Source organism: Xyrauchen texanus, chromosome 8, assembly GCF_025860055.1.
Source record: "Xyrauchen texanus isolate HMW12.3.18 chromosome 8, RBS_HiC_50CHRs, whole genome shotgun sequence".
In the NCBI taxonomy this organism is placed as follows: domain Eukaryota; kingdom Metazoa; phylum Chordata; class Actinopteri; order Cypriniformes; family Catostomidae; genus Xyrauchen; species Xyrauchen texanus.
In genome coordinates, this window is record NC_068283.1 from 41,338,215 (window position 1) to 41,364,660 (window position 26,446).

The window sequence follows — 26,446 nt, forward strand, 5'->3', positions numbered from 1 at the left end:
AGTATATAAAGTATACAGATTATTATTATTAAAATACACATTGGCCACAAATCATATGCCACCAATCCAGATTGAGTGATGCCATGTGACACTAAAAGGGCAACACTAATAAAATATCAAATATACTTTGATTATTTTGGACCAGCCGTGTCTGGAAATTATTCTAAACAATTTTGAAGCAATTCAGGTAAATATAAGAGGACTATTTTAAATATCTTGTAAAAACTTCCTTTATTAAATAGATGAAAATAATGAATTGTTATGAAGGCTCCTTTGATATGGACTTTTATTCTGAAACCGTAGCCATGGTAACAGTCCCGCAGTGAGCTTTATAGTTAGTTGAGCAGCTGCTATCGGCTGTGTCTGTGTGAGCGTCTGAAAAGATGTTTATTTCTGTTTGTTCTGATGATTGATGCAAATGTAACATCCAGATGTTAGTAATTGACCTCAAAGTAAGTCTTTTTTATCATATTTGTGTTAACAGTAATCTATCAATAAATAGTAAATAGATCGCTAATAATGTTTAAAGTGTGATGATTCATTCTTTATTAATATGCAAATCATTGTTACTGGTTATTCATGATGTCTTGATGATACAATTTTAATTTGTTAAACTGTTATCACCCCAAACGAGTGATTAGATTCATGTTTGCTGGAATGTTTTTCATGTTAGATATGATGTTATTCATACATGGCAATTGTGTGTTATTAACACCCACTAATCGCTCATGTTATCCTGTGAAATACCTTGTTTCTGTTTATTGGACGATATATTTGGCACAGAAATGTCCCTCAAATGAATTAAGAATATTTTGGTTTCCTTATGTAACAATGAATGCCTGTTATTGTGTATATATTCAGTTTATTCATTTCCTTTATTGTATTTCTTGTTTTCAGACTACAAAACCATCCTTATGTACATCACTGAATTTACATCTGTGGTCCATTCATCTACCATCAATACACAGTGATTAAGGTGAACATCTGTCTCCTCATCATTTGTGCTCTGACTTTAATGCTTATGATATTAAAATATATTTTATTGTCACACTTCATGTATTTATCACGATACAAACAACTGCAACTCAATGAACTGTAAGCTGTGAAGAGAAAATGTAACATTGTTTGATTTCTGTGCGTGCCCTGAGATTAAATCCTGCAGTCTTTCTGAATACTGTAAGAAAATGATACAGTAGATCTGCTTTGTTCTTGTCTGATGAAGTCAGTAGATTTGACATGCAATTTTTAAGAATGGAGAAGGCATGGAAATTATTGATACTCATTTCACAAAACTGAACGGAAATTAAAGATCTGCTTTGTTCTTATAATGGTTAAATACTATAAAGTCTCTTGCCAGATTTTGGTCATGACCATCAAAATGATTCAATGACTCACTCATTACACTTAAGACGCTCATTTGTCGCCACCTAGTGGCATCTCCAGAAGTGTTCACTGAAATAGTCAATGAAACTGAACACATTTGTGAAACACAAGCAAGCCACATCAAAATGCCTTTTATTATTGCTGCTAATTCTGCACATACTTGCAGATCATTTTCTATACTTGAATAGCAGCCAATCAGGAAGTATCTCACAACACACAAACACAGATAGAAAACTACAATGTTACACACACAAAACACCACAGGGTCATTACAGTTCTGCTATATGTGTAAGGTCTATTGTTGCACCTTGAAGAAACAAACAGACATTTTTAATCACTATTTTGTGATAAGAGATAATTACTAACATCAGGGGAATCCAGACAAAACATCTGATCTGTTTAAGGGAATATGACATGCATGTTTTGGGCTATAAATTATAATATAATATCTGCTCAACTCTCTCTTGGGCTTTCTGCTTCACTCTCAGACCTCGTGACCTCTCCACAGTTTATTTTACTTCGTCTTGATTGAGATTTTAGCATTAAACTTAATCTTAGTTTCAGTTAATACAAGATATTTACTTATAACATTCAACATTTATTCTATTTTTATTTGATGTACTCATTTTATTTGCTTTATTTAATGTATTCATTTGTTTTGCATTTTAAAGATTTGTTATTCATGTCCAATCAACATCATGATTGATAAAATGTATTACTCATTTTGGGTACAAAATTCTACCCTAAATATCTTTTGTGTACCTTTAAATGTACAATTATATTTTTGTTCCTCTGAGGGGGAAGAAGAAAAAAATTACCTTTTTGTTTTTGTTCAAACACATATGGCACCAAAATAAGGGTAAATAATCTAATGGCAGGTTTGTACTTTAAACTGTGTATTTATGTCTGAGAGTGAATAATTATTTTATTTTGTCATCTTTGCTGTTGTAAATACATTCATCTGTAAATTAATCTCATTAGAAATCATTACAGATGATCAGTGGTGCAGAGTTTACATTCTGATAATAACCTAAACCAACAACTGGGTAGAGTTTCTCAGTGAAAGACTGACCAGTGAAAGAGTAGATATGAGACCTGTCCTCCACATCATAAAAGGAGACCAGACCCCCCTCATAATCCACAAACACACCCACCCTCTGCGGCTCCACACTCAGGGAAAGAGAGTCATGCTGAGAATCACAAGCCCAATATTCCCCATATCTCATCTGCACAGTCCAGTATCCGTTCTCAGGATTCAGATAATAAAACCCCTTCCTGTTAATGGATTCTCTGATGACTCCTAAAAACCAGTCAGTTTGCCCCGTCACCTGCACCTCAAAGTAAAAACACCCTGAGGAGAATCCTTCCTTTCCCAGGACAGCAAGATATTCATCAAATGTGTCACTTTGCTCTTTTTCTCTGTCGTTCACTTCTGTTGATCGTGTGTTTCCGTCTCTCACTTGTTTCCCGTCATCAGACACAGTGAGACGTGGATGAGCTGAATCAGGATTCAGAGTCACAGTCACTGTTAAAAAGATTATTCTGCTTTAATGATGTGTAACAACAACAATAATAAAACACCTCATGGAGACATTAATTAGATAAATCACTAAATCAAAACAACACTAAGAGTTACAACAACAAGAGAATAACTTAACACAGGTGACAGACATAAAGGATAAACATGAACACAACAATCAAAACATTGCAGATATCAGAGAGATCACAACTGAACATGTGAGAATAAATACATTGTTCTAAGTTTCTTTTGTTTGTATTTGTATTTACAGTTAGACATGTTTGTGTAGATTTATATTGTGTTGCAGATATTTCTGTTCCCTTTCTACCAAACTGATACAAAAAATGATTTTCTGTAAAAATTTTCATCGCAGTGATCAAACATCAAGATAAATTCAGAAACCTGCAGCTCTGAAACACTTTATGACATATTTACTGTTTACTCATCTGCATGTTTACTGTTTACTCATCTGCATGTTTACTGTTTACTCATCTGCATGTTTACTGTTTACTCATCTGCATGTTTACTGTTTACTCATCTGCATGTGTAACCCTGGTTAAATAATGGGTAATTGAAAGGAATTAAGTTTCATTAATTCATTATTTATTAACATCATATTTCCCTCATAAAGGTGAAAAGAAATGTAAAAGTTATTAAAGAAAATTAAAATGAAGTCGATTTAAGATATTTCGTTGATTAGCGATTTGACCAATGAGAGCTCTTGATCATCACGCGCCCCGCGATACAGCGGGAGAGAGATAAAGTACAGGTCAAACTCGAAAAATTAGAATATCGTGCAAAAGTTCATTAATTTCAGTAATTCAACTTAAAAGGTGAAACTAATATATTATATAGACTCATTACAAGCAAAGTAAGATATTTCAAGCCTTTATTTGATATAATTTTGATGATTATGGCTTACAGCTTATGAAAACCCCAAATTCAGAATCTCAGAAAATTAGAATATTGTGAAAAGGTTCAGTATTGTAGCTCAAAGTGTCACACTCTAATCAGCTAAACACCTGCAAAGGGTTATATATAACGATTGAGTGAGACGTTTCAAATATGGCCAGGCCCAGGCAGACTAGCTTTAAAAGCTTTTTTCAGAGGCCAGACGATGGTGAATCAGGAACATCTCATTATAGATAGATCAGTGCTTCTAATCCGCGCATTCGTGCAGTTTTTTTTCTCTATCATCAAAACTGAATAGCCTATGTTCATCAGTGCATGGTTACAGTCTATATCAAGCAGGGACACGTTTGTGTGCATTTTATTTTGTGATTTCACCGGAATTAATAGAGAGTCTCCGCAACGGCGATAGATTGAAACGCGCGTCCGTGAAGATTGCGCAACTCGCGAAGCGCGTCGTCCATGCAACTGATAGCAGCGGACACGAGCGCTCAGCTTGATTTCAAAAACAACAGAACAACAGATTTAGCGCTAGATCTCTTATTTAATAACGGACTAAATGAATGATCTGCTAGTTAAATGGAGATGTTTTATTTATTTGTATTAGGTACATCCGTGCCTCAATGTTTCAAAAAGTGAATGTGTGTGAAACCACAGTAAAAAACAATTGGCGTTGATTGATGCCAATCGGACGTTCATGTTTTTTTTCCGTCTATTTGAAAGTTAAGCTAATAATAATATGTTGCATTCTATACGGCCTGATTATGTCATTTTTTAAGTTACATAGACTGCCTCAGTTTTCCTCAACTTGACTAATTAAGAGGCGATATATTTGACCGGCATATCATCAAAATGTCCGTAAAACGAAACCTCTGACCGGCACCATTTTCTAGCGGAAACTCTGATATATATATATATATATATATATATATATATATATATATATATATATATATATATATATATATTTTTTTTATTATTATTATTTTTCCCTACCATCCACACTGACATCTCCGGTTTGATTAATCTCCTTGGTGGTGAAGTTCCAGTTTGATTTCATTTTAATATATATTTTATTTTTGGACATTTCTATGAAGTTGAGTGAACTTTAAAGTTAGCCTCTTCCCCAATGCTATTTCAAGTTTATTTCAATGCACGCTACATCAAGACAACTCATCACTACTCATCGTTCTGCAGACTGGTATTTTTTCCAATTTATTCATTTTTGATTATTGAACTGATAAAAGGTGAACTGTGAGAGTTCAAGTGAACTACAGAAGGTGAAGTGAACTGTGAGTGTTCAAGTGAACTACAGGAGGTGAAGTGAACTGTGAGAGTTCAAGTGAACTACAGAAGGTGAAGTGAACTGTGAGAGTTCAAGTGAACTACAGAAGGTGAAGTGAACTGTGAGGGTTCAAGTGAACTACAGAAGTTGAAGTGAACTGTGAGTGTTCAAGTGAACTACAGAAGGTGAAGTGAACTGTGAGAGTTCAAGTGAACTACAGAAGTTGAAGTGAACTGTGAGTGTTCAAGTGAAATACAGAAGGTGAAGTGAACTGTGAGAGTTCAAGTGAACTACAGAAGGTGAAGTGAACTGTGAGAGTTCAAGTGAACTACAGGAGGTGAAGTGAACTGTGAGAGTTCAAGTGAACTACAGGAGGTGAAGTGAACTGTGAGAGGTCAAGTGAACTACAGAAGGTGAAGTGAACTGTGAGAGTTCAAGTGAACTACAGAAGGTGAAGTGAACTGTGAGAGTTCAAGTGAACTACAGGAGGTGAAGTGAACTGTGAGAGTTCAAGTGAACTACAGGAGGTGAAGTGAACTGTGAGAGTTCAAGTGAACTACAGAAGGTGAAGTGAACTGTGAGAGTTCAAGTGAACTACAGAAGGTGAAGTGAACTGTGAGAGTTCAAGTGAACTACAGGAGGTGAAGTGAACTGTGAGAGGTCAAGTGAACTACAGAAGGTGAAGTGAACTGTGAGTGTTCAAGTGAACTACAGAAGGTGAAGTGAACTGTGAGAGTTCAAGTGAACTACAGGAGGTGAAGTGAACTGTGAGAGGTCAAGTGAACTACAGAAGGTGAAGTGAACTGTGAGTGTTCAAGGGAACTACAGGAGGTGAAGTGAACTGTGAGAGTTCAAGCGAACTACAGAAGGTGAAGTGAACTGTGAGAGTTCAAGTGAACTACAGAAGGTGAAGTGAACTGTGAGAGTTCAAGTGAACTACAGGAGGTGAAGTGAACTGTGAGAGTTCAAGTGAACTACAGAAGGTGAAGTGAACTGTGAGTGTTCAAGTGAACTACAGGAGGTGAAGTGAACTGTGAGAGTTCAAGTGAACTACAGAAGGTGAAGTGAACTGTGAGAGGTCAAGTGAACTACAGGAGGTGAAGTGAACTGTGAGAGTTCAAGTGAACTACAGAAGGTGAAGTGAACTGTGAGAGTTCAAGTGAACTACAGAAGGTGAAGTGAACTGTGAGAGTTCAAGTGAACTACAGAAGGTGAAGTGAACTGTGAGTGTTCAAGTGAACTACAGGAGGTGAAGTGAACTGTGAGAGTTCAAGTGAACTACAGAAGGTGAAGTGAACTGTGAGTGTTCAAGTGAACTACAGAAGGTGAAGTGAACTGTGAGTGTTCAAGTGAACTACAGGAGGTGAAGTGAACTGTGAGAGTTCAAGTGAACTACAGAAGGTGAAGTGAACTGTGAGTGTTCAAGTGAACTACAGGAGGTGAAGTGAACTGTGAGAGGTCAAGTGAACTACAGGAGGTGAAGTGAACTGTGAGAGGTCAAGTGAACTACAGGAGGTGAAGTGAACTGTGAGAGTTCAAGTGAACTACAGAAGGTGAAGTGAACTGTGAGCGTTCATGTGAACTACAGGAGGTGAAGTGAACTGTGAGCGTTCAAGTGAACTACAGAAGGTGAAGTGAACTGTGAGTGTTCAAGTGAACTACAGGAGGTGAAGTGAACTGTGAGAGTTCAAGTGAACTACAGGAGGTGAAGTGAACTGTGAGAGTTCAAGTGAACTACAGGAGGTGAAGTGAACTACAGAAGGTGAATTGAACTGTGAGAGTTCAAGTGAACTACAGAAGGTGAAGTGAACTGTGAGTGTTCAAGTGAACTACAGAAGGTGAAGTGAACTGTGAGAGTTCAAGTGAACTACAGGAGGTGAAGTGAACTGTGAGAGTTCAAGTGAACTACAGAAGGTGAAGTGAACTGTGAGAGTTCAAGTGAACTACAGAAGGTGAAGTGAACTGTGAGAGTTCAAGTGAACTACAGAAGGTGAAGTGAACTGTGAGAGTTCAAGTGAACTACAGAAGGTGAAGTGAACTGTGAGAGTTCAAGTGAACTACAGGAGGTGAAGTGAACTGTGAGAGTTCAAGTGAACTACAGAAGGTGAAGTGAACTGTGAGAGTTCAAGTGAACTACAGAAGGTGAAGTGAACTGTGAGAGTTCAAGTGAACTACAGGAGGTGAAGTGAACTGTGAGAGTTCAAGTGAACTACAGGAGGTGAAGTGAACTGTGAGAGTTCAAGTGAACTACAGAAGGTGAAGTGAACTGTGAGAGTTCAAGTGAACTACAGGAGGTGAAGTGAACTACAGGAGGTGAAGTGAACTGTGAGAGTTCAAGTGAACTACAGAAGGTGAAGTGAACTGTGAGAGTTCAAGTGAACTACAGGAGGTGAAGTGAACTGTGAGAGTTCAAGTGAACTACAGGAGGTGAAGTGAACTGTGAGAGTTCAAGTGAACTACAGGAGGTGAAGTGAACTGTGAGTGTTCAAGCGAACTACAGAAGGTGAAGTGAACTGTGAGAGGTCAAGTGAACTACAGGAGGTGAAGTGAACTGTGAGAGTTCAAGTGAACTACAGGAGGTGAAGTGAACTGTGAGTGTTCAGTGAACTACAGAAGGTGAAGTGAACTGTGAGAGTTCAAGTGAACTACAGGAGGTGAAGTGAACTGTGAGAGTTCAAGTGAACTACAGGAGGTGAAGTGAACTGTGAGTGTTCAAGCGAACTACAGAAGGTGAAGTGAACTGTGAGAGGTCAAGTGAACTACAGAAGGTGAAGTGAACTGTGAGAGAACATTTAACAACATTTCATCCAACTGCTCATTTTGAAGTGAGATTTCATTGTGTATGTTGTTTTCAAATGTGATGTGTTTGTAAGACGAACAGTTGCGGGAGATGGAGGAACAAGAGGCGGCCAAGCAGCAGGGGAGAGCCCGGCCAGACTCGAGCTGGGGCGAACTGGTGGTGTCAGTGCTCTCACTGTGCGTCTATGCAAACAGATAGAGAGTCCTATTGCTGTCGCGAATTTCAGCGATGCCATTTTCTTCTGCATGAGATCGCTGAATCCGCTGATGAAACTGCACCACTAGCATGTGTAACTGAGCACCCAAGTTTTGTACCACACATGGACAGAGGGGTCCTGGAAACTTATTTCAGGATCCCAAAGATAAATTGGAAACGCCAGCCAAAGCCTGCAGGGACAAATGGACGGCTTAGTGTAAAGTGAGTATTTGTTTTGTATTTCTTTTTGTTACTAAGACGTAATGTACAGAGTTTGGACACCTGGCATAATCACAATGTTGTTCCCGCAGTAGTCAGCTGAGCTATTGTTATATTTTCATGTATGCGACAGGCATGGTTTGGGAGTGGCCTCGTAAGTGCGGCAAAGCAAGTGCATTCTGGGAGTTGTTGTCTTTCAGCCACATGAGTAAAAAATACATTTTTTGCCTTTTCTCAGTCTAGAATGCTTCAAATTCAAAAATAATTTCACATTTCTACTACATAAATGACCACTATTAAATACACATTCATCTTCCCACAGCTGGAGTATCCCTTTAATTTGTATTAGTTTTTTTATTTTATTTAATTGATTATTCAGACTAGAATAATACTTGATTTAAGAAAATAGAATATTTAAAGGAAAATAAATATTGTTATAATTTTGTACTTGTCTACAGTGTATCTTTTGTTGAGGGGTGTCAGGGAGTGGGGGCGTCTCACCTACTTTATTAGGCTCGGGGAGGGAGGAGTATATTAGACTGTGTCTCACTATACGTTTACACTTCAGGGAGCCACTGTATGACATTACACTACCCGAAGCCTACCCTTTCCGGTCTGTAGTGTCACTTCACAATAAGGTAGGACACAACATACATTTAGTGTGTAACGAGACTAAAAGCACTAGGAATGCACCGAAATTTCGGCCGCCGAAAATGGCACTTTCGGTTTTTGGCCGAAAGAGAAAAAAGGCCGAAAATATGAGCCGAAAATATATACCTCCTCGCCCCGCCCCTCAGTGCTCAGATTTCACTCTGGATCCATCTAGCTCTCATCACGGCGCTACCAAACAAAGGCCGATCATGTCAGCGTTGTGGAAATTCTTCAAAGTTTCTGATAAGGACATCACATTTGCGATCTGCAGTGTTTGTTCAGCAGAACTTTCAAGATCTATATATACACACAGAGTACAGCAAGAGATTCTACAGGAAAGCGCCCCGATCCACAGCAGTGCCACAACTAGCGCTGCTACAACACAACCTGAGACGTATCTAGCTGAACTACCCATTGCCAGAAGCGACAATCCCCTTGACTACACTGCGGTCAAGCCAGCCGCCACTTCGAAATGAGCAGTCAAACTAGCCGCACATATATTTCGCGGTGCGCGTATACACTGTTTATTGCGGTATGACCGTCAGAACTAAAAACCGGTTAAATTTCTGTGAAGGCAATTTCACATTCATTCATTTATTCTGTCTGTCTGTCTGTCAGAAAGAAAGACAGAACGAAAAGAAAGATTTTAGCACACCTTACAACCTGTCACTGCATGATATATTGAATTCCAAAATAAGAGCCCCCCCAAAACTCATATATTTCATTTTTTGTCCATACATTCAGAAAATCATAAAAATAAAAGTCCTAGCTTCCACAGACCAATTTCACCTCATATGGGGAGGACACCTTCTCAAGGTGTGAACTACAATGTTTCAGGACATTCTGATGTTGTCTTCCAAAATAAGAGCCCCCCAAAACTCATTACCTTTTACCACAGACCAATTTCAACTCAGATGGAGAGGACACCTTCTCACGGTGTCAACTACAATGTTTCAGGACATTCTGATGTTGTTTTACAAAATAAATTGCCTTTAAAGACTTCTGTTTTCTGTAATTGATGAGTAATAACATTAATTTCCCTGTTTTTCTGTTTCAGTCACAACAGTGCCCAAGCCAGTGCAGATGATGTAAACTGCACCGTCGCAGTGTCTTTCATGATCTCAAGTTGGACAATTATTACCTCTCAGTTGTGAACAATGCCCAGAAGAGACTTTTATTCCTATTCCCTTTGTGCTTGTGTCTATCCATTGAAAATATTAGTTGACACAAATCTCTCTGTGGTGGACATTAATTTGGGCAATATAGATGTCATTGTGATATGTAACTGGCATGTGAATACATTTACATCTTTTTGACTCACATAAAATTATGTACTTTAAACAAGTATTGTAATCGCCCATGTTGCCTCAAGGACTGTTTGTCTGTCGAAGATCGGTGTAACACTGCTTTCAATGTTTCTTCCTTATTTACATTTACATTTACATTTAGTCATTTAGCAGACGCTTTTATCCAAAGTGACTTACAACTGAGGACTAAAGCAAGCGAGTCATCGTGAAGAGGCAAGAACAATGCAAGAAGTGCTCAAAATACAAAGTTCAGACATTGCTCAGAGTAGCAAAAACCAGAAAAGGGAGGATTTAAAGGAGAAGGAAAGTTTTTTACTCATGGAAGAGATGAGTCTTCAGTTGTCTTTTGAATGCTGTCAGGGATTCTGCATTCGGATGAGGGTGGGAAGATCATTATGCAAATGTATTTCTCTGTGTCCCTATTGGAAGCTTTCTTCTCTCTTTCTGACTTTTACTCACAAAACATCACATATAATAAACACATATTGGTATCCTTGACCATGCCTAATAACTTTGAAGCCTCAAAAGTGCTCTATACAAATCAATTATGCTGTCCGTGGTGCTGAAGTAGCTACTCAATTTATTTTTGCATGTGTTCGTTATTCTGATTCTTGTGTTTCTCCCCATCAGTTTTGTGATGGATATTATTTTCTCCATCCATCCATCCATCCAACCGCTTATCCGAAGTCGGGTCGGGGGTTGGGGGGCAGCTGCTCCAGCAGGGGGCCCCAAACTTCCCTATCCCGAGCCACATTAACCAGCTCTGACTGGGGGACCCACACCTTGAGAAGACCCACACCTCCCCCATCTGAGGTGAAATTGGTCTGTGGAAGCTAGGACTTTTATTTTTATGATTTTCTGAATGTTTGGACAAAAAAGGTAATATATGAGTTTTGGGGGGGGGCTCTTATTTTGGAATTCAATATATCATGCAGTGACAGGTTGTGAGGTGTGCTAAAATCTTTCTTTCTTTCTGACAGACATAATAAATGAATGAATGTGAAATTGCCTTCGCAGGAATTTAACCTGTTTTAGTTCTGACGGTCATACCGCAATAACCAGTGTATACGCGCACCGCGAAATATAGGTGCGGCTAGTTTGACCGCTCATTTCGAAGTGGCGGCTGGCTTGACCGCAGTTTGACTACGGTCGCATAAACAAAGACTGCTTTCCTTTCCTTTGCTTGTGCGGATTGTGCACAGGTATTTATCTGCACCAGCACAGAGAGTGAGAGACTGTTCAGTGCAGCATCTCATGTTCTTGATGAGCTTTCTGACAGGAGAGACTGTCAGAAAGTTTAGCAACTTTTGTTCTTGAAGAGAAACCGGTCACTTGTACTTAAATAAAAGTTGCCTTTGGATTTAGTTCAATTACTGCTGTTTTGCACAGTAATGTTCACTTAAAGTGTACAATACGTTTACATAAACAGAATAGAGCACTGATCTATATATATATAATTATATATTATAGTTATACACTCACCTAAAGGATTATTAGGAACACCATACTAATACTGTGTTTGACCCCTTTTGCCTTCAGAACTGCCTTAATTCTACGTGGCATTGATTCAACAAGGTGCTGAAAGCATTCTTTAGAAATGTTGGCCCATATTGATAGGATAGCATCTTGCAGTTGATGGAGATTTGTGGGATGCACATCCAGGGCACGAAGCTCCGTTCCACCACATCCCAAAGATGCTCTATTGGGTTGAGATCTGGTGACTGTGGGGGCCATTTTAGTACAGTGAACTCATTGTCATGTTCAAGAAACCAATTTGAAATGATTTGAGCTTTGTGACATGCTGCATTATCCTGCTGGAAGTAGCCATCAGAGGATGCGTACATGTTCTCATTCTGTTTACGCCAAATTCTGACTCTACCATCTGAATGTCTCAACAGAAATCGAGACTCATCAGACCAGACAACATTTTTCCAGTCTTCAACTGTCCAATTTTGGTGAGCTCTTGCAAATTGTAGCCTCTTTTTCCTATTTGTAGTGGAGATGAGTGGTACCCGGTGGGGTCTTCTGCTGTTGTAGCCCATCCGCCTCAAGGTTGTGCGTGTTGTGGCTTCACAAATGCTTTGCTGCATACCTCGGTTGTAACGAGTGGTTATTTCAGTCAAAGTTGCTCTTCTATCAGCTTGAATCAGTCGGCCCATTCTCCTCTGACCTCTAGCATCAACAAGGCATTTTCACCCACAGGACTGCCGCATACTGGATGTTTTTCCCTTTTCACACCATTCTTTGTAAACCCTAGAAATGGTTGTGCGTGAAAATCCCAGTAACTGAGCAGATTGTGAAATACTCAGACCGGCCCGTCTGGCACCAACAACCATGCCACGCTCAAAATTGCTTAAATCACCTTTCTTTCCCATTCTGACATTCAGTTTGGAGTTCAGGAGATTGTCTTGACCAGGACCACACCCCTAAATGCATTGAAGCAACTGCCATGTGATTGGATGATTAGATAATTGCATTAATGAGAAATTGAACAGGTGTTCCTAATAATCCTTTAGGTGAGTGTATATAGATCAGTGGAATAGAGGCCCTCTGCCATTCTGCGTTCTGCCTTTTGTTTTAATAAAAATTACTGTTGCATATTTAAACTTTTTGAAAGATGCTAGCTAAGTTCATTACTTGACTGTTTTTTTGCATATAATAGTTTTCTAAAACTTTACATTATTTGGATAATTGTTAATAAAATCTTTAAAATTAGATTTTTACAGAACTGAATGAAGAATAATATTTAATATAGTTTTAATATATTTTTGTCCGATTTTGGTGCGTTACTTTCAATAAAAGTGTTTATTTTATTGGTTTGTAGTTTTTCAATTCAGATTCATTAAATTCATGAAATTTATGAAAAAGTATAAAATGAATACAATTATACACAAAAAAAAAAAAATAGGTACAAAAAAAGTAAGTTTCGGTTTTCGGCCAAGTGCATCCTGGATTTTCGGTTTCAGCCCAGAATTTTTATTTCGGTGCATCCCTAAAAAGCACTGAAAGCGGGACTAAGATCCTTTCGTTATTCAGTCTTCCAGGGCAGCACTAACAAATTTCCCTACAAGACGGGCTAAATACCCGTTACAAAGTAAACATAGTGTTTATTCCCTTTTCATTATTGTATTTCGATTAATCCAAGTGGTTATAAATGTGGTCGTAGTGAACCTTGTTCATTGCAGTTGACACGTGTCAGAGAACAACGATTAATATAGAGGTACATGATTATAATGTAAAAATGCCATTTTAATCTGTATATATAATAGTTTAATTTGGTTATTTCTACCTAAATGACTTTATGTGAAATTATTCTTGAATCCACTAAATGATTGCTCTGGTCTGTGTTCAGGTTTTTTCTTGGTTTTACGGTTTGTGTTACTTCTGTGAGCTGAAATTTCACATTTGATGGCGAGACACACAAACCCTACACTGGAACAACAACTCATAAAGAAGAGGATCATTTCCTTTCTTTCATCCACCAGTCCTGCTTCATTAAATTTACAAATTGGATAACTAATTATTTTTTTCCCTGGAGAGATTTGACAAATAATAAAAGACACTGATCAGTATTTTACAGAACATTGAACTATTGATGGTGTATGATTACCCATAACCATTCCATTGATATTGAGATCCTTATATACTGAACAGCTGTTACAATCATTTATGTTTAATCTGAGATCAGTTATTTATTTTATATCATTTCATTATGTTTACTGTTTAATCATCTGCATGTTTACTGTTTACTCACCTGCATGTTTACTGTTTAATCATCTGCATGTTTACTGTTTACTCATCTGCATGTTTACTGTTTAATCACCTGCATGTTTACTGTTTACTCATCTGCATGTTTACTGTTTACTCATCTGCATGTTTACTGTTTAATCACCTGCATGTTTACTGTTTAATCATCTGCATGTTTACTGTTTACTCATCTGCATGTTTACTGTTTACTCACCTGCATGTTTACTGTTTAATCATCTGCATGTTTACTGTTTACTCATCTGCATGTTCACTGTTTAATCACCTGCATGTTTACTGTTTACTCATCTGCATGTTTACTGTTTACTCATCTGCATGTTTACTGTTTAATCACCTGCATGTTTACTGTTTAATCATCTGCATGTTTACTGTTTACTCATCTGCATGTTTACTGTTTACTCACCTGCATGTTTACTGTTTACTCACCTGCATGTTTACTGTTTACTCACCTGCATGTTTACTGTTTACTCAGCTGCATGTTTACTGTTTACTCACCTGCATGTTTACTGTTTACTCACCTGCATGTTTTCTGAAAAGTGTGAACACTAAATACAGACAGAAAGTTTGGAGTTAAACAGAGATCATGACAGAATTCCTCTTCAGATCAATAATGAGATGAATAATTAAATATAGAGTCATTAAAACAAATTCACCATATGGGACAATGATCTTCTGTCTCTGTAAAAGTCGACTGTGTTCTGGAGGAAGTTCAGAATAAGGAGAAAACAACATTAAATTACATCTTTGTTTCACTGCACAAAGTAACAACAGATTCAAACATAAAAGACAAATTAAAACCCAAATGGCAACATCTTCAAGCCCTTAATTTTGAGTCATGTGTTTATATGATACACAGTTTTTTTTTTTTATTTAAATATTGTGTGAATAAAAACACTTTCTTGATTTCTCCTTTTCTCGTTGTTTAAATCTAATGAATCAATTATAAAAGATTATATACATTACATACAAGATTATATTAGATTTTATACATCTGAAAATCAGTGAAATCAAATATGATCCATTCTAGTTAATTATAAATATATAAATTCTACTTCATTATAAATATATAAATTCTGCTTCATTATAAATATATAAATTCTGCTTCATTATAAATATATAAATTCTACTTCATTATAAATCTATAAATTCTACTTCATTATAAATATATATATTCTACTTCATTATAAATCTATAAATTCTTCTTCATTATAAATATATAAATTCTACTTCATTATAAATATATAAATTCTTCTTCATTATAAATCTATAAATTCTACTTCATTATAAATATATAAATTCTACTTCATTATAAATCAATAAATTCTACTTCATTATAAATATATAAATTCTACTTCATTATAAATATATAAATTCTACTTCATTATAAATATATAAATTCTACTTCATTATAAATCAATAAATTCTACTTCATTATAAATATATAAATTCTACTTCATTATAAATCTATAAATTCTACTTCATTATAAATATATAAATTCTACTTCATTATAAATCTATAAATTCTTCTTCATTATAAATATATAAATTCTACTTCATTATAAATATATAAATTCTACTTCATTATAAATCAATAAATTCTACTTCATTATAAATATATAAATTCTACTTCATTATAAATCTATAAATTCTTCTTCATTATAAATATATAAATTCTACTTCATTATAAATCTATAAATTCTTCTTCATTATAAATATATAAATTCTACTTCATTATAAATATATAAATTCTTCTTCATTATAAATATATAAATTCTACTTCATTATAAATATATAAATTCTACTTCATTATAATTACATTCAGTGTGTGTTAATTAAATATTTTGTGGATTACAACAGACTTTAGAATTCATGATTAATTAATTAATAGTCATATAAAAATCACCTTCTTGATTTTTCATCTTCTCTCTGTTTAAATCTAATGAAGGAAATATAAAAAACAAGAAGACATCAGACAGTTTATACATCTGAAAATCAGTGAAATCAAATATGATCCATTAAACTTCATTATAAATCTATAAATTCTACTTTATTATAAATATATAAATTCTACTTAATTATAAATCAATAAATTCTACTTCATTATAAATATATAAATTCTTCTTCATTATAAATATATAAATTCTACTTCATTATAAATATATAAATTCTTCTTCATTATAAATATATAAATTCTTCTTCATTATAAATATATAAATTCTACTTCATTATAAATCAATAAATTCTACTTCATTATAAATATATAAATTCTTCTTCATTATAAATATATAAATTCTACTTCATTATAAATATATAAATTCTTCTTCATTATAAATATATAAATTCTGCTTCATTATAAATATCACGATCCCTGGTTGTCTGTTCCGTGTTTTCTGTTTCACTCGTCACTATTCATATTCCATGTCACGTTTTGTTGTCCGCCCTGTGTTTCACTAGTCTCCTGCCTCAAGACTACACCTCCCATGATCCCCAGCACTCATCACTGCCAGCCCTGTGTCATTGTGCTCACCTGATTGTAGTTTGTCTTCATGTCTCCAGTGTATATAAACCCTGTTTGTTCTCCATTCCCTTGTTGAACGTTGAACGTTGTTAGCCTGGTCTGTGTTTCCCTGCCCGAGTTCTTTGTTTATGTTTGTTTCCCCATCGAGGGTGTTTCCTTTTGTGTTTGTTTTATTTTGCATAATAAAGTACCTGCATATAGATCCTCTCTCCTCGCTGCCTCATTCGTAACAATAAATATATAAATTCTGCTTCATTATAAATATATAAATTCTACTTCATTATAATTACATTCAGTGTATGTTAATTAAATTCATAAAGAATGAATAACTTAATAAAGTTAATAAGTTAAAATGGACTCTCTTGCGTTCTCCTGTTCTCATATTGTAAATCTAATGTATTGTTAGACAGTGTTTTTGTCAGTTGCTGTAAAATCTAATATAATTAGGGCTGCAACTAATTATTATTTTGATATTTGATTAATCTTCGATTATTTCTTTGAACTTCAGCAACAGCGAATTTATTCTTTCCCCGTGTTCAGAATCAAACATTTCAGAGAGGCGTGTAATAATACACTTATGTAATAATTTAATAATGTACACTTAATTTCCTAATCTGGCCTTATTCTGCTGCACCTGCTGTGCTTTCCTATCCCCAAGAGTCCCAGGGCCTGACTGGCTTCCTCGCTAAGCCGCATTTCATCTACATTAATGAATTCATGTAGAGGCTGATGAGTAGTGGATGGCCCTTGCAGTACCACACTAACAAGCTGGGAACTATCTGACATCTAGATATCTACACTTAACATTTTGTGAAACACTAACGTTCCCTTCAACATTAACGTTAGATGGACCTTTTTTCAGGGTACCTCTCAACAGGTTCACTAAATGCCTTGCTGCGTTCTGTAATTCCACCTATTTTCAGTTATTATCAAAGACAGAACACACACACACACACACACACACATTTATATATACAGTGGGTACGGAAAGTATTCAGACCCCTTACATTTTTCACTCTTTGTTATATTGCAGCCATTTGCTAAAATCATTTAAGTTCATTTTTTTTCCTCATTATTGTACACACAGCACCCCATATTGACAGAAAAACACAGAATTGTTGACATTTTTGCACATTTATTAAAAAAGAAAAACTGAAATATCACATGGTCCTAAGTATTCAGACCCTTTGTTCAGTATTTAGTAGAAGCACCCTTTTGATCTAATCTTTTTGGGAAAGATGCAACAAGTTTTTCACATCTGGATTTGGGTATGCTCTGCCATTCCTCCTCGCAGATCCTCTCCAGTTCTGTCAGGTTGGATGGTAAACGTTTGTGGACAGTCATTTTCAGGTCTCTCCAGAGATGCTCAATTGGGTCAGGGCTCTGGCTGGCCATTCAAGAACAGTGACGGAGTTGTTGTGAAGCCACTCCTTCCTTATTTTAGCGGTGTGCTTAGGGTCTTTGTCTTGTTGGAAGGTGAACATTCGGCCCAGTCTGAGGTCCAGAGCACTCTGGAGAAGGTTTTCGTCCAGGATATCCCTGTACTTGGCCGCATTCATCTTTCCCTTGATTGCAACCAGTCGTCCTGTCCCTGCAGCTGAAAAACACCCCCACAGCATGATGCTGCCACCACCATGCTTCACTGTTGAGACTGTATTGGACAGGTGATGAGCAGTGCCTGGTTTTCTCCACACATACCGCTTAGAATTAAGGCCAAAAAGTTCTATCTTGGTCTCATCAGACCACAGAATCTTATTTATCACCATCTTGGAGTCCTTCAGGTGTATTTTAGCAAACTCCATGTGGGCTTTCATGTGTCTTGCACTGAGGAGAGGCTTCCGTCGGGCCACTCTGCCATAAAGCCCCGACTGGTGGATGGCTGCAGTGATGGTTGACTTACTACAACTTTCTCCCATCTCCCGACTGACTGGCCAAGGCTCTTCTCCCCCGATAGCTCAGTTTGCTCTAGGAAGGGTTCTGGTCGTCCCAAACGTCTTCCATTTAAGGATTATGGAGGCCACTGTGCTCTTATGAACCTTAAGGGCAGCAGAAATGTTTTTGTAACCTTGGCCAGATCTGTGCCTTGCCACAATTCTGTCTCTGAGCGATTCAGGCAGTTCCTTTGACCTCATGATTCTCATTTGCTCTGACATGCACTGTGAGCTGTAAAGTCTTATATAGACAGGTGTTTGGCTTTCCTAATCAAGTCCAATCAGTATAATCAAACACAGCTGGACTCAATTGAAGGTGTAGAACCATCTCAAGGATGATCAGAAGAAATGGACAGCACCTGAGTTAAATATATGAGTGTCACAGCAAAGGGTCTGAATACTTAGGACCATGTGATATTTCAGTTTTTCTTTTTTAATAAATGTGCAAAAATGTCAACAATTCTGTGTTTTTCTGTCAATATGGGGTGCTGTGTGTATAATAATGAGGAAAAAAAATGAACTTAAATGATTTTAGCAAATGGCTGCAATATAACAAAGAGTGAAAAATGTAAGGGGGTCTGAATACTTTCCGTACCCACTGTATATATATAAGAGGCAAGATGACACTAGCTGCGTGCAAAACTACGCACAAAACACATATATGTGTATTTATTTTTAATTTAAAACATCTTTGTGCACAGAAATTATGTTTTTTGTATTGTGGGCTTATTTCATGACTGCCGTCTATTAATTTCAAAGCATGTGGTAAAGCAACTTTAATAAATACTGTATATGGATGAAACGACAATAAAAACCCCTTTACTTGACTTGAAATAAACAGATGGCTACTGGGATTAAATTAATCACAAACAGTGGCCATTCATTTGTTCTCAGTGCTCTTGTCAATAGAAACAGCATTGTGGATGACCCCACACACCCCTCACACAAACTCTTCACCCTCCTGCCGCCTGGCAAAAAGTACTGAAGACTGACTGTGTAACAACTTCTTCCCCAAAGCCATCAGACTCCTCAAGACTGGACTAACACACACACACGTGTCTTGAGTTGCACTTTAATTACTGTCACTTTATATCTGTCTGTTACCTCAATAACTGCTATGTGCATAGAACACTATCTTATAGTATGTTATGTTTACATTTGGCATTTTTAGAAACTGTCATCTTTTGCACTGCTGTGTACTGGTCGGCGCTGCACTGTCTCTCACTGTGTCTATTGTCCTGTTCACTGTTAGTAATTTATTGTACTGTCCTGTACTTGTTGCACCCGTTTGCACGTGCACTTTATATAGGTATGTTATTTAGTCTGTGTAATCTCATGTGGTTCTGTATTTGCACTATGTTGTTTTATGTAGCACCATGGTCCTGGAGGAACGTTGTCTCGTCAAACTCTGTACTGTACTAACTGTATATGGTTGAACGACAATAAAAACCACTTGACTTGAAAAAAGGTCAAGGTGGTTAAACCTTGTAGATAAATTCACTGCAGTAAAAACTGTTGCAACTAGCCAAGCTCTCCCCTACTTACATTCATTACATGTTATATGGGAAACATACAAAAATTTTACCTCTGTGTTTATGAATAAGAGCTGCAATCAGTATTACAGCAATCACACTGAACACAACTGCAACTGAAGTCCAGATGACAAACAGCCTCAAAGAATTTAACATTTTACCTGGAAAACAAAAACTGTGATTCAGAACTTTGAGCACTTTATGTCCAGTCAAACATTCAATTTGATTCAAGTAAAAATATTTATATATATTGGTTGAAAATTTTTTAAAATATTTATTTTTTAGGAAATTTAATTTTGCTCTCTTTAGATGCCTTGGATGCTATACTGAGTACATTTAAATGAATAAATAAAATAAACATTTTAAAAACTTTATGTTTTCCCCAACCACTGTGGGGCTGTCCAAACACTGTTCATGTTAACCCAAGGCTCATAATAGCACTTAACAGGTTTTAAATCAATACACTAAATGAGTACAATACATTATTTAAGGAATATCTGATGGGCAATATGGCTGACATTGAACACTGAATATCCTTCAAATCTGTATGAGCCAATTAATCTAAAAGACACCAGATTCAATCACTGGCAGAGCCACGGGTGTGGCTGGGTGGGCCGGTGCCACCCATTTAGCATTCGAGTCCACCCAATTATTGTTGTATGTCCCTGTTCCACCAATAATCAAAAGCTCACTGGCCTTGAACCAGGAACTGTTGGGCGAGGTAATGTCAGCACCAAAGCTTTCAAAACAACAAAAGCTCAAAAAGCAAAACCAGACCACTCTCATTATAACTGTATAAGATATTTACACTGTAAAACATATCAAAAATAGATTGAGCTGACAAAATATGCTGAATTAAATAATGTTAAAATGCTTTAAGACTCATCCACTTTATTTTCTAAGATAAAAAAATAATGAATTGATTATTAATTTTATTCATTTGAACTATTTTGTTGCATCAAAAGCAGCTCAGGATGGCACAAATAAGAAGTGTTGAGTCAGTTACTCTAAAAGTAATTAATTACTGTGGCACGGCGGAGGGCGGGGCCGGATTGTGATTCTACACACCCGGTCCCTTATCAGGCTAATCAAACCTCCGAGAGGGATAAGGGCCGACTGCGGACGGTGGTGTGACAGAGAGATCGTTTACGGACATGTCCATCATCTGTGTTTTTGTGTCTTTTGCTTAAGTTCCTCATTAAAATATTATTTATATTGTCAAGCCGGTTCTCGCCTCCTCTTTTCCCTTGAACCCCCTTTAGAATTACTAACTACTATTTACATCTTTTACAGTGTAATTAGATCACTGTACTAATTACTCTATCTGAAAAGTAACTTTATCTAGCATTACTTATTATAATTACTTTCTAAAACCCTGATCAACCTCGACCAGATGAAAAATACAAGGATGGACATTAAACTGTTCTTTTAATTCTTTCAAATAAATCATATAAAGTCAAATAAATTATTAATAAACTGGTCAAAGAATTTATGGGGCAGCGTCAACATCCGTGGGGAGCTTGGAGTAGAGCCGCTGCTCCTTTGCGTCGAAAGGAGTCAGTTGAGGTGGTTTGGGCATCTGGTAAGGATGCCCCCTGGCCGCCTCCCTAGGGAGGTGTTTCAGGCACATCCAGCTGGGAGGAGGCCTCGGGAAGACCCAGGATTAGGTGGAGAGATTACATCTCCACACTGGCCTGGGAACACCTCGGGGTCCCCCAGTCAGAGCTGGTTAATGTGGCTCGGCAGCTGCCCCCGCGACCCGACTTCGGACAAGCGGTTGAAGATGGATGGACGTTAAATTTCTATTTTAATTTCACTTTTGTTTTATATAGAATTGTTCTAGAGTCTGTCAAATATTTAACACAATAAAGTATCAGAACTAATTAAATTACTGAAAAATTAAGAGTAATACCATACTTTACTTTTTTCCAATGAAAAAGTAATTCAAATACAGTAATTCATTACTCAGTAATGCATTACACTGCAAATAATCTACACTGAAATAAATCATTTTGGATGATAAAGTTTTTTCTCAAAACTCCTAATACTTTTACACTCCAGCCTCTTTACATTACTGTTTTTTTTTTTAAATAAAATGATGTTATAACCAAATATCCAAATATCATATATTACAATGAAGTTTATTTGTTGTAATATACAACAAGCTCTGGCATGCCGGGGCTGAGGCGGGCCGGAGGCTGAGGAACTGCGCCGGGGGTCCTCTAATTTCCTATTCTTTCAGGAGGGAAGACCCACACCCTGCCCAGTCTAGGGGAGGTAATGTGCGGCAAATACACCACAAGGGTTGTGAAGCCGGATCGCCTTCATCGCCAGCCGGTCGTCCTCAATCCCATGGGAAGAAGGAGCGACGCTGAGGCGGCTGAAGTGGCATTCACCTTAATATAAATAGTAAAAACAGAGAAACTGAACATTTGAAACGGTCTCTTAATTCTTTCTAGAGCTCAAATGTACTCAAACTGGAATATTGTTGATTTATCTTTTAAAATGAGTAAATGTCCTAAAACATGGAAACAATTAGCAAAAAGTTAAAGTTGTAAATAAATAAGTTTACAGATCTCATGCAAATGATCATTTATCTTGGGCCACCCACTCAGAAACTCAGTGGTGATGCTTCTGGACTCAAGGCCAAATTATACAAAATTCACAAAAAGTATAAATAGCATTATTTATTTATTTATATTTCTTGATCAATAGAGGTTCTGTACCCGTAATACCAATGTCTCCTCAAAGCAGGATGGCAAAGACATCTCCCAAGTGTGATTTCAATACACCAATACATTGTGACAAGTAGTTTCTGTTTGGTATTTTCAGCATTACATTTATTGTTGTGTAAAATGACAAATCATTTGATTTGTCAAAATGTTTTCATAACTTTAGACCTGCATGGTTTGAAGATTGACATTAATTTAGGGATGATCTGATGAGATTGTAAGTCTACAATAGACTTCCAGCCAGAACACAAACAGAAATATAATTCAGATCCTGAATAAATGCAAAAGCAGTTTCAGTACTTACTGGAGGTAATAATCTCTGTCTCCAGCATGTGATGTCTCAGTTTGACTCTGCAGTGATATTTGCTGTCACTATTATATACAGTGATGGTGTGTTTCACTCTGAATCCGTCTGTGTCTCTGTGTGTGTCTGTAGCTTCAGATTTCAAAGTGACTCCTTCACGGTCCAGCCACACAAGCTCAGGTTCAAGGGACCAGCCTTTGGATTCACACTGTAGATGAACCCCTCCAGAATGATCAAACCCATCTATTGTGATCAGTGGAGGAGATCCAACAGCTACAGAGATCAACATTGAAAAACAGATAACGTTGTTTTTGTTCTGTCTCTTTGTGTTCATTTTTTACTGACCAGCACCAAAAACATTATAGAACAGCATCAAATACAAAACATGTATCATAACTCTCAATGCTGGTTTGCTCACCTTCAAATGTGACATTAACAGTGATGTCATCATGCCAGGATTCAGACTGAATGAAACACTTATAAAGTCCTTCATCAGAGAGTTGAACTGTTGAGAGTTTGAGTGATGTGTTTCCTCTCTGTAGTTCTTGTTTGAACAGTTGTGTTCTCCCTCTGTAAGACTGACTTTGATATGTGTTTGTGTCTTTATGCTCCTGATAGAGATGCACAACTGAGTCTTGTAAATCAAGTCTAAACCACTCCACTCTCATGTCCACAGCACTGCTGTTGGGTTTGATGTAACAGGGCAGAATCACATCTTCACCAGCCACAGCAAGAACAGGATCAGTGGGTCCAACTACATTATACTGCTCTGTTAGAAGAGAAAGACAAAATTGTCAAAACTTATCGTAAAGGCGCCTGAAGTCCAGAAATCTAATATTAAAATCAATTCTACTAAAGACCTGAATAGGTCTTTAGTAGAATTGCAGACATGCACATTTTAATTTATTAATTGGTTTTCCCCATTTCATCTCCATTAACCAACATCTCATGGAGTTTTAGGTTCCTGACAACAGTCACCTTTGGCTTGCTCACTGTGGGCCTCAAGACTAATAACTTTATTTTATGATTTCCAATGATGATTTTTAATGAAAATGGAAAATTTAAGAGTTCTACATCTTGATTTTAGGTACCAAAACTTTGAAGCCATACTTCAGTGGTTAAATTCATGTCTTCAGAAGAAATATGATAGGTGTGGGAGAGAAACAGATCAATATTTACGTCCTTTTTCCTAAAATGCTTCTCAAAGCCCAGTAGGTGGCGATATTCACTAAGAATGCAAATAGCCAAAAACACAGGAAGGAGAATGTGAAAGTGGAGATTTATATTAAAAAAGGACTGTTCTCACCCAAAACTAAATGGATCACTTCATAAGACATTTATTAAACCACTGGAGTCATTTGAATGACTTTTATTCTGCTTTCATGTGTTTAGTTAAAGTGCATTTAAAATAATCAGTATGTTTGAGCCCTTCAACCTTCCAAAGCTCTCACTCTGCAGGGTAAAGCCTTCGAAGGGATTAGGGAATAGATGAGCCCTTGAAAATGGAGCATAATGAACATGCGTGTCAGTTACGTGACACAGAAGTGCACCCTTTACTTGTAAACAATTAAGCAGGTCTGATAAATTTAGTTGAGGTAGTAGTTTTAGATAAGGTAGAATATCACTAATATTTTACAATCCATACAAAAAACTTTAATTAGAGAAAGGGTCACATGAATAAATTAATGGTAGATACTAAACAAAAATGCATTAAAATACAGTGATTGAAAATGTATTGAAAGAGGAAAATTCTAGTTCTCACATTCACTAAATTTATGTACAAAATAGACTAATCACAAAATATATTACAAAATATAATTGAAAGTGCATGTTATTCGTAATCTGCCACATGTTTTTTGCGGTTGTTGATTATTCACTTAAATTATGATGTATGTGAAATATTTGATTATTCTTCATGCCCCACATCGGCCACCCCAATGAATAACGTCTGGACACACCAATGCTGTTTCATCTTATGGTACTTTTTTAACTAAACTTTTTAGAGCTTAACAGCTCCAGGTCACTATATGCTTTGATTGTATTGAAAAGAGCAGAATAAAGTTGCTACCTAACATCTCCTTTTGTGTTTCATGAAAGAAATACGGGATTGGAACAATATGAGGATGAGTAAATGGAGAGAGATTTCATGTGTGGGTGAATTCAATCTGTCAAATTCAATCTGTTCTGGAGATTTATGACAAAAGAACATTAAATAATTATCATTTTTCCCTTCATTATGCTACATTTCTTTAATGTATTTTTCATAACCCTGCACTAGAGACATATCCTTCCTGAAAAACACTTCCTTGTTTCACTTTTATCTATGTAAGCTCTGTTCTCCCCCACATCAGCTCTTCCATATCCAACTACTGTAAACATCTCTATATGAAATGCAAAAAATAAATTACCTGATCTTGAATCTGTTATTCCACAGATGATCAGTAGAGTCATATAAATTATCTTCATCTCTGAAGATACAAATGCTATAAAGACAAAAATATATATATATATATTACAATATTACCTTTGCCTTTTTCACACAGTCAACTTCAATCACTTTCTTTTAAAAGAAAACTGGTTAGTCTAGTGTTTAAATTATTTAACATTAAAAAACAATTACATTCAATCTAAATGTTGAAAACATCTACCTGCCCTCAAATGACATTCATGTCTGACGTACACTGTTCAGGAAAAATCTTTCTCAACTTCTCAATCTCAATTAGTCCACAACTTACCTTAAACTCAGTATTAAGTGTTAATAATTGTGAGTCTCTGAATAAACTCTGTTAATATTACGTTCTTGCAAGAACATTGTAAGAATCCAGCATTAGACCTTCCTGTTTAGATTTACTTTCTCTTTTCACTTGAAGTGATGTCACAGCTCCTCCCTTCTAGATGAGAAACAGTGGGCTGAAACATTCTCTGTGTGCTGTGGACGTCAGAGTTGGGCAGATTAAAGAAAGTATTATTTACTTGCACAACTGCTTCCACATTCTGCTGAGTGGCTCAGGTGTTTCCAGTAACAGCGTTCAGCGTATCTACATGCAGAGATTTATTCATGGGAAGGCATTTATTTCTACATTATATGGCTGTCAGCTGATTAAAACAATAAATCGTGTTTTTGGCATTATTGGGACTGATTTCAACGTAATAATTTGCCCCTTAATAATATGTTTTTCCCTTTCGATTGTCTCAGCTCCTGAACAACAGATCAAACACACTTAACCTGCAGCAGTGCACTGTTGATATTTCATATCTATTGAGCTTCAATGATAAATCTCACAATACAACTATTGCAGACTTTACTTTTGTTAAATGTCCCACGTGAATTTGATTTATAAGTACATTGGCCGTTCTCTAACACTGACCAGGTTTTACAACTTACACAAAACAGAA

The 26,446-nt window shown here is 36.5% G+C and overlaps 1 protein-coding gene and 2 long non-coding RNA genes across 3 annotated transcripts in view; 1 reads left to right on the forward strand and 2 right to left on the reverse strand.

Moving 5' to 3' along the window:
• Window positions 1-1,499: 1,499 nt before the first annotated feature.
• Window positions 1,500-25,914, reverse strand: LOC127647264 (butyrophilin subfamily 1 member A1-like). The gene is made up of 9 exons (XM_052131412.1): window positions 25,786-25,914; window positions 25,459-25,533; window positions 23,469-23,819; window positions 23,051-23,323; window positions 20,068-20,175; window positions 15,937-15,969; window positions 14,687-14,731; window positions 14,552-14,578; window positions 1,500-2,908 (listed from the first exon to the last, which is right to left on the reverse strand). Exons 2-9 carry the CDS (start codon window positions 25,514-25,516, stop codon window positions 2,361-2,363), a joined length of 1,443 nt encoding a protein of 480 aa, XP_051987372.1. The 5' UTR covers window positions 25,517-25,533; window positions 25,786-25,914; the 3' UTR covers window positions 1,500-2,360.
• Window positions 1,500-26,446, reverse strand: part of LOC127647268 (uncharacterized) — a 133,873-nt gene continuing 108,926 nt past the window's right edge. Inside the window, exon 2 of the long non-coding RNA XR_007971033.1 lies at window positions 1,500-1,873. This is a non-coding gene — a long non-coding RNA (uncharacterized LOC127647268). The remainder of the gene's footprint in view (window positions 1,874-26,446) is intronic.
• The window catches only part of LOC127647267 (uncharacterized), a 255,840-nt gene continuing 234,762 nt past the window's right edge, over window positions 5,369-26,446 (forward strand). Inside the window, exons 1-2 of the long non-coding RNA XR_007971032.1 lie at window positions 5,369-5,775; window positions 7,277-7,352. This is a non-coding gene — a long non-coding RNA (uncharacterized LOC127647267). The remainder of the gene's footprint in view (window positions 5,776-7,276; window positions 7,353-26,446) is intronic.

Coding starts and splice junctions, on each gene's coding strand:
- LOC127647264 (XM_052131412.1), bottom strand. CDS start 25,516: ATGAAGATAATTTATATGACTCTACTGATCATCTGTGGAATAACAGAT. Junction 23,820..25,458: donor AATAACAGATTCAAGATCAG/GTAATTTATTTT, acceptor CTCTTCTAACAG/AGCAGTATAATGTAGTTGGA. Junction 14,579..14,686: donor GAAGATCATTGTCCCATATG/GTGAATTTGTTT, acceptor GTCTGTATTTAG/TGTTCACACTTTTCAGAAAA.